At 36.0% G+C, this 9,148-nt stretch overlaps 1 protein-coding gene across 18 annotated transcripts in view; it reads left to right on the top strand.

Moving 5' to 3' along the window:
* The window catches only part of syne1b (spectrin repeat containing, nuclear envelope 1b), a 188,368-nt gene that overhangs the window by 49,179 nt on the left and 130,041 nt on the right, over nucleotides 1-9,148 (top strand). For all 18 annotated transcript variants that reach the window (XM_067456126.1, XM_067456134.1, XM_067456132.1 and 15 more), the window contains 11 exons: nucleotides 2,003-2,111; nucleotides 2,204-2,368; nucleotides 3,180-3,347; nucleotides 3,428-3,604; nucleotides 5,186-5,326; nucleotides 5,516-5,676; nucleotides 5,825-5,975; nucleotides 6,211-6,438; nucleotides 6,515-6,613; nucleotides 8,198-8,385; nucleotides 8,510-8,633. In XM_067456126.1, the coding sequence (XP_067312227.1) occupies nucleotides 2,003-2,111; nucleotides 2,204-2,368; nucleotides 3,180-3,347; nucleotides 3,428-3,604; nucleotides 5,186-5,326; nucleotides 5,516-5,676; nucleotides 5,825-5,975; nucleotides 6,211-6,438; nucleotides 6,515-6,613; nucleotides 8,198-8,385; nucleotides 8,510-8,633 (1,711 nt within the window). The remainder of the gene's footprint in view (nucleotides 1-2,002; nucleotides 2,112-2,203; nucleotides 2,369-3,179; nucleotides 3,348-3,427; nucleotides 3,605-5,185; nucleotides 5,327-5,515; nucleotides 5,677-5,824; nucleotides 5,976-6,210; nucleotides 6,439-6,514; nucleotides 6,614-8,197; nucleotides 8,386-8,509; nucleotides 8,634-9,148) is intronic.

The raw sequence follows: 9,148 nt of genomic DNA, 5'->3' as shown, positions 1-9,148 counted from the left end.
TTATACTTAGTGAAGGCGAGATAGGCGGAATCGCGGTGAATGACACACAACAAAAGCGCTCTCTCTCGTGCGCTCTCTGTCGCACGTGTGATCAGTTCTCCTTACTCCTGAATAGTCAAATACACTCGCACACTAATGTCAAAATGTCCATCGCATGAACACTGTCGGTTATGGCTTAAGTGTACGTAAACAGGTGGGTAATTAACTTAATGTGTCACAAATATGATTGGGAAATATAAATGTCCCAATTAAATACCTGTCTGTCATTAATGTTTATCAAACAACTACAGATGTTAAATAAATGTATACATATTAAATAAATATGTATTAGTATCTGAATTTTTATTTTATTTTTTATTTACTATTGTTTTTGTAATTTGTTTAAGGTATTTTTATTTCATTTTTTTGTTTAAAAAAAAAAAAAAATATATGTATATATATATATATATATATATATATTGTGGCCAGTGAAAATGCTGAGCGGCTAGTAACTTTGGAAAACCGCTAGCCACAGTGGCTGGTGAGCAAAAAATCAATGTCAAGCCCTGATTGCGTCATATCTGCATTACCCTCAGTTTCCGGCTTTATTTGGTAGAAACACTTTACTCTTAAAAGTGTGAACAAGGGTCAAACGCAAACGCACAGAGTAACATCAGAACATCATTTTAAACACACTTAAATGTATCTAATATGATAAACAGAGCTGCATTACCTTAAACTCATGTCTGGAGAAGTGAAAATGGCGCCGGCGACTGTGAAAAAAGCGAGCTGTCACACAAGGATTCATTTGATAGAAAACATGATATGCAATAATTTACATTTTATCTAGTTGTTTAATCATAAAGCATGCCTAAAACAAAATACAATACAAAATACAATATACAAAGCAGTAATAATAGATACACTTCCTGGGGATATGCATGTTCATTTTATAGAACAATTTATCTTTAAATTAATTAATTTTACGTGTCTCTTCTATAGCCTGTGTTTTTTCATGTTGCCAACTTCCACATTCTTTTGAGCAATCAAACAGTCTTATCAGATGGTAGCCATGGTAACCAGAGACCTGGTCAAGCCTGGGTCTTAGCTGCAGTTTTAGGGGTTTTTATATAGCAATATAGCAAAGTTTATTTCTATAGCGATTTTCAAAATAATTCAGTGCAAATCAAAGTTCTTTACATGCAAGAACAAGCAAGTGACAATAGAATTGAAAACAACAGATGAAAACAGACCCACAAATAGATTATAACATTAACATAAAAAAGTATTAAAAAAGTATATAAAAAAAAAATGAAACCGATATGAATGATCATTTTAATACCCAAATGCTAAAATCATGATATTTGAGGTTTCTGTGTTATATTGGACTTTGGGTAACACTTTACTTACAGCCCTTATTTATAATGCATTATACAAACATTTTTTATGCATTAATTGTACAGTTTTAATACTGTAGATTATAATGCAAGTATATTGCATTAAAACGAAAATCCAATTTCAGATGTGATAAGAGAACTTCGAATATTATAATGCATTTCAACTTTTGTTACAGTTATTTAGTAGATATAATGCATTATAACAAACATTATGAATACCTTTATAATGCATTGTATATAAAAGCTTTAAGTAAAGTGCTACCAAACTTTGCAACACTGATACAGTTATTGAACTAAACTGGAAAAAAAACCCATCAAACTAAATTGAGCTGAATAATAACAATATTATCTTCTTTAGAGCTGCTTTATAGTTTTGTATTTGACGAAGTTTCCAACATTAGGACTTTAAGGCTTTGCAACAATCTGTATTGTATTGTACAAAGCACTATTTAATTAATTGTAATAAATGTAATTTAAGTGTATAAATAAAACGTGACTTGATTATTGTACTGTATATTTGTACAAAATTGCTGTATTATATAAATTACTTTTCATTCATACTATATTAATGCTATAATTTGTTAATAAAAACTAATCATTAATAAATACTTTTTTGGGGTTTGCAGGTTCTCTGAACTCTCTGCTTGGGTTACGTCGAAGGAAAGTCAACTCAGACTTCTGCGAAACAGAGCTGCAGACCCCAGCAAGTTTGGACAGGTCAAATCTACAATTGAGGTGAGTAATAAAGACGGAAAAGAAATGGAAGTGTAAAGAAAAGTGTGACAGCTGTGTGAAATGTTGACCAATTGTCGCTTCGTGATTGGCAGAGTCTGAGAAACGATGCTGAACTGCAGGAGGGGAATGTGAGCTGGTTGAGGACGCGATTGGCCGCTCTGATAGAGGTTTGCACAGAGAGTGAAGCCCAGAGGCAGGGATCCGCCCTCAGAAAACTCTCTACTGACTTCAAGGGTCTCCTCACCTCTCTTTCTGAGGTAATACATACTCATTTTAAGTGTCATAGATCAAAATAATCTGCCATATGAGAAAATATCAGTGTAAATCAGCTGTTAGGTATATTTCATTTGTACAGTCTGGCCCCTCTTCATTAGGGCTGTCACTTGATAATGTAGCTGCCGTGCGTTTTTATCCACATGAACTTCACATTCAATGTAGGCTAGTGAATTTTTAAGTTTTATTTTCAACCTTTTTTCATGGGCTACAATCGCCTACGTAGGTGATTTTTTTTTTGTGGCATTTATAATTGTAAAAGCCTGTAACTAATTTTTCTTTGATGTTATGGCAGTCCACTCTGCTTAATGTTTTTTTTCCCAGAATGTTGCACTCCCTTTTGTCAATGTGCATGAAATTTCACGCCAATAAATCATCAGAAATATTGCTGACTTGTGCGTCTCAATTTTGTGCGTCTTTACTTTCATCCTAATGCCCGTTAGTCGTCCGTGGACTGGCGTATATTTAGCGTTGAAAAGAAATTATTTTAATCGATTCAATGAACAACAAAAGTGACAGCCCTACTCTCCATTGACAAGCATTTACTTCCGTGAAGGCGGGTGCTCTGTTGAAGTTTAAAACTATTGGATCTGCCATAACCAATCGCTAACGTTTGGTAGTGACGTATGTCATCTCAAACTAGCGCACGGCATCAATGTCATCGTTCTCAGCCAATCCCTCTGTTCGCTGATTGGACCGTTTAAACATTGACTGGAGAAAACTCCTGTTTTTCATGTTACAATGCCTTTAAATATTTCAATAAACATGTATGTTTGCATGTGTGTGCTGTAATAGTCAGAGAAGGTCGTGCTGGCGGTGAGCGACTGTGTGCAGTTCAGAGAGGAGGTGAAAACCACACTGGATGAGTTGACACAGGGTCAGCAGGAGCTGCAGTCAGAGATCGGCAAGATTTTGGACTCTGAGTCTGTCAGAGAAGCTCAACAGCTGCTGATGCTTTATCAGGTACCACTCTCACAGCCCTGATATAATGAAGCTGAAATTCATATTTATAGTTAACATTCATGTGCTTTTCTAATGTGCAGCAACAACTGAAGCGTCTCCGGCTGAAGAGGAAAGAAATGCAAGAGCAGATAAACCGTGGAAAGCAGCTTCAGATGGAGGAGAGCCTGGAGGAGAGCTTACAGGAAGATCTGCACAAACTAGAGACCACCTTGAGCAAAATGAATCAAACCACAGAGTCACAGGAAAAAAACCTGGAGGTGAGCATGGCAAGCAAGTCAAATAAGATGAAATAATATAAAACCTATATATTTTACATTATAATATTCAAAGCACTTTATTTTACAGTCCTGTTCCACATGTAAATAGTATGTACTTATTATAGTAATTATCATAACTGGGTAATAACTAGGTTCTAACCCTGAACCTACCCCTAAACCTAACCTTAACTCATGCAGTTACCTTATATTACCCACGACATCCCTAGGTTAGTTCCCTGTAAGTACATGTAAGTGTATTGTTGTATATAAACAGTGGGGCAAAAAAGTATTTAGTCAGCCACCAATTGTGCTAGTTCTCCAACTTAAACAGATGAGAGAGGCCTGTAATTGTTTCATAGGTACACTTCAAAAAAAGAATAAATTATAAAATTATAAAAGTTATTGGCAAATTATGGTGAAAAATAAGTATTTGATCACCAACAAAAAAGCATGATTTCTGGCTCTCACAGACCTGTAGCTTCTTCTTTAAGAGGCTCTTCTGTCCTACACTCGTTACCTGTATTAATGGTACCTGTTTGAACTTGTTATCAGTATAAAAGACACCTACCCACAACCTCACCTGACTCCAAACTCCACTATGGCCAAGACCAAAGAGCTGTCAAAGGACACCAGAAACAAAATTGTAGACCTGCACCAGACTGGGAAGACTGAATCTATGCGGCTATTAATACAAAACTCTAAGAAGAGCACCTTTTTTACCTTGCTAGTGCAAAACGTCAAGTAGCTTTTAAGTTGCTAAACTATTTTACAAATAAAATTGCCAGAGCAGCGCTGACAATACGTTTCTGTGCAAGTGTGTGTCCATAGTGTATATGTGTGTGTTTGAGTGGGATAGCAGAGAGAATCAGAAAGAGATTATGTGCGTTTAAACATATTTTTGTGGAAAAAAACATGGACATTTTTATCCTATTGTTTATTATATTTTTATATTTCTATATATATGCTTGGTCTGTGTGGATTTTGGTTATTTTGGTGGTGTTATATATATATATATATATATATATATATATATATATATATATATATATATATATATATATATATATATATATATATATATATAAATACCTAAGAAGACCTGGCAAACTATTTAACAAACCTATCATAAATAATACAAACAAAATAAAAAAAAACTTTTTTTTATTGTATTGAGTTTTTATTGTACTGAAATCCTACTGATGTCACTTGCATAATAATTTGTAACACAGTGTATAAATTATAAAGTAAAGGGAGTTATGTAATTAGTTACATATGCAAATATTACTTGTTTCAAGTAACTTCAAGTAACACAAGTTACTTTTTCAAATAAGTAATGCAAATTACTTTATGTTCTATGTATTTTATAGAATGTTGAATAAGGCTGTTAAAGACAAATGAAATAAAATGAATTGATTTTACACAAACTATTTTCCAGTGATTATTCTGTTTCATTTGAAAATCATATTACATTCAAAGTTAAATATGTTGTGAAGGCAGTTGCATGTTTGCTTTTTTGATCCAACAGATACAATCTTTACTGGCTTTGAAAGAATGTTGATGAATGTCTTTCTGTGTTTTCAGGTGACCTTAGCTGCTTGGCAGGAGTTTGACAATCAGCAGGCAGCAGTGAGGGAGTTTGTGGGTAAGGTGCGATCAGTCACGGACAGAGAGATGAACTTCAGCAGTCCAGACAGTCTCAGCACAGAGCTGGAGCAGGCCAAGGTGAGAACAACACCTGATCTCCATGGGCTCAGTGTAATGAATCACCTTTAATTAAACATGAGCATCTTTATTTTGAACACAGAAGAGCTGCTAGAGCTTTTACAATGCAAATCCTCATGAGAAAATGCTCTGGCATTACAATCTGATTATATAAGCCTCCCTATAGCCTCACTTCATCTGTTGCTGTAGGATCTCTTGAAACAGTGTGAAACAGAGACCAGACAGGTAAACACTCTTCTCAAGAGGGCTGAAGAGATCCAACTGGGCCCAAAAAATCAGTCTCTCCTCCAGGATCAAGCACGTGCTCTGAGTGAACAAGTGGACAAAGTTGAGACTGGACTCAAGCGAGAGTAATACCCTACTTTATTTAATATATATATTTTTTATTTTATTTTATTTTATTTCATAGACAAATGCAACTGTGCAAATGCAAATGCACAGTTATCTATCAGTTCACAATGAAACTATCATATCATGATTACTGTCTTGATTTTTCAGTGTAAAGACTTTGGAGGGGATGAAAGATCAGTGGGATTCTTTCGGGAGTGAGTTTGAAGCATTTTCCACATGGATAACCGAGAGAGAAAGAGAAATGGATGCCTTGAAGAGCTCCAGCACCCCTTTGGACCAGCAGATCTGTACTGTAAAGGTGCAATACAATAAAATATATATATATATATATATATATATATATATATATATATATATATATATATATATATATATTATAATATATATATATAAATGAACAAAGTGTCTGCATTTTTATATTGAAATTACTGCATTTTTATACTTTTATATATTTAGGCATTTATATATATATATATATAATTTTATTTTATTTATTATTTCTATACCTTTTATTGCGTATTTATGGTGGGCAGACGATCAGAGAAGGTCTGCAAGAGAGGTCAGAGGTTCTGTCCAATCTAGAGGAGAAGTCTCAAGCGCTGGTCCAGTTTGTGTCCTCTGGCGAGTCTGCACGAATCAAAGCCCGTCTGACACAGTTCGGCAGGTACTGGGAGGAGCTTAAGGAGGGTGTGGAACACCTGACTGGACAGTTGGAAGAGAGCTCCTCCCACCAGATGAAGTTTAATGACAGTCTTCAACAGGTATGTTTAAACATGCTGTTTACTGCAGTCTTAATAAAGTTTTATGTTGTCTAATGACATTGCATCCTTTTGAAAGGTACAATCAGAGGTTGAAGATATCCAGAAGAAACTTGACAGCCCTGTCAACTCCTGTGTGTCCTCATCTGAGACCTACAAAACTCTACAGAGTCACATGGTATGATGCCTGCGTGTAATTGTAAACATTTCTGATTAAGGGTGTGTTCACACTTCTAATTTGGTTCTCTTGGTTCTTTTGGTCCTGACCAAAAAAAAGAAAATGATACATTTAGTTTGGTTCACACTGATTCTTAAGATACCAAACTGTAAGTTTTTCTGCAAGTTACCAAAATGTGTGATTGGTGGGGTTGGTTATCGTTTAGGTTTTTAACGATTCCGATGCCAAGCCGCTACTTTTAAAACCATGCCGGTGCCTAAATGGTGCCCGATACTTAAAAAAAAAAAAAAAAGAGCCACAAAACAACGGTGGATGACAAAACACAATTTATTTTAACTCACAGTAAAAGCTAAAGCCACCTAACACAGCTACAATAGGCCTAATTTAACACTAAATAACGACAGTAATACTAGTGATATGACAGCACTAATAACAGCAAAGAAGTCTGTAGTCTTGGTCTGGTACAAACCGGCTTCAGTTCAGCATTATTTTGCATTAATATGACCATATTCTCTGGCTAAATATTTTAGAAAGCATCGCCTTAAGAGGATTGCACACCGGACACAAAGCTTAGCGCCGCGTGTCAGGTGTTTCACCCCGGAGGCGCACATTATAGGCTACGCGTGAATTTTGAATCGACTTTTTTATTTTTTATTCAAAATATTCACAAACTTGTTACGTATATCATGAGCTATCTGATATTCAGGTGTAAGTGAATGTGTTTTGTCATAATGATTATGTTAATATGATTTATAATGCTGATCATGTTAGTTTGCGCCTCAGAGAATCCGATCTCTCGGATTTACATCACATAAATTCATCCTCGTCTCAAAAAAATACATGAAAGTATGTGACCGGTGAACTCGGAGAAGAATAGAGTAAACTATATAGTAACTGATATAATGTGTGTCTGATATTCAAGACACGTAGTCAAATTATAACTGTCTGAAAGGATTGTTATTGCCACTTCCGTAGACATCACAGTGTTTTTGATGCTGCATATGTGCATTTAAATGTTTGAAACCTAAAATAAACATGATGTGGTTGTAAACACTGAATCGTTGTGATATGTGACAAGTGCTGAGCGTGTGTGTCTCTGGCTCAGAGCCAGCCAAAACGTGACACGTTTGATGGCACAGAAATGAGGAACCGAAATCTACGTTCCGATTAGTTCCAGTACATACCGGTTGTATTGGTACTGGTGCTATATTGGCACCGGGTTTCGGTGTCCAACCCTAGTGATGGGCAACGTAGTTCCTATGATGAGGAAAGCCAGGAATGCTTGAGCATTCGTCCTTTTTAGGGTTGCATCTGGTGACATCACGTCCTGATTTTGGTTCGTTTAGATGTCTTTGGTCCTTGTTGGGTTCATATTTCAGTTGAATAACACCAGTTTGTTTGTAAAGGTGGGTCTCTGTCTTCTTGTTCGATGCGCACCATGGCAGTGTTCACACTTATTAGAAATCAACCGCACAAACAGATCAATCGCATGGTCAATCGAAGTTGTTTTACTCAAACCGAAGCAGTCAAGTGTGAACACAACCTAATTTACACCAATGAAAAAGCTTTTTGTTTGGTTTTCAGGATATGACCCAGTCCCTGGAAAAGCTGAAGGCCACCCTGCTGTCTCTGTGTGCTGGCGCCCGCAGGCTCAGCGAGAGGGAGAAGGCAGAGAAAGCCGTGGCAGCCCTACAGCAAAATTACGAGCAGTGTTTAAAACAGGCCAAGGAGAAACAGAACCAATTGGAGAGCCTTCTGTCACACTGGCAAAAGTAGGATTATTTTTACTGTCTAATGTATTAGCTCTTAAATTCTAAAACAATTCCTTTCAATGAGTAGATATTCCTTTTATAAGAGTTTTTCATTAAACTCTTTCGCTCATTTTGATTATTTCAGGTATGAAAAGGATTGGTCTGCCCTGCAGTCGTGTCTGGAGAGATGCGAACCCGTATCCAGCTCTGACACACAGTTTCTTCCGGTTGACAAGCTAAAGATCGACGGGGAACTACTGGAATTGAAAGTAATAAACTAGAGATAGAACATTAAACAGTTTTCAAGGGTTAATTTTATTCAGTGTGATTTAATTAAGTTGAATGAAATGTAGGCTTATTAATGGTTAATGTTATTTTTTGGTTTATTGTTTGAAAAGCGAAGGCAGAAAAAGTTATAAAATCATATTCTGATAAACACTAGGGACAATAAAGAGGGCCTATTATGTTTATTTTACATTCAACTTTCTTGACTATGTAATGTTGCTGTTTGAGCATGAAACAAAGCCACTCCAAAGCTAGTCATTCTCTATATCAGTGCACACTGTTTCTGAACTCCCTGAAATGTCTTGAATTATCTTCTGGGAACAAACACGTCACAATATTCCTCATTTAATTATTCCCACCAAAGAAATAGCAAAATAAAAGGGGCAAGGCCTTGTTGAGTTGCGCTAGTAGTGTGTTGAAACTAATGATAAGGGGCGAGATTTCCCAAACACGCTTGAAGCGGATGACCAATTACAACACACTGGTCGAGGCAACCAAT

The sequence above is a fragment of the Pseudorasbora parva genome, chromosome 10 (assembly GCF_024679245.1).
Source record: "Pseudorasbora parva isolate DD20220531a chromosome 10, ASM2467924v1, whole genome shotgun sequence".
NCBI lineage: Eukaryota > Metazoa > Chordata > Actinopteri > Cypriniformes > Gobionidae > Pseudorasbora > Pseudorasbora parva.
The sequence above is the reverse complement of the archived record's forward strand: the minus strand, read 5'-3'. Positions and strand labels throughout refer to the sequence as shown.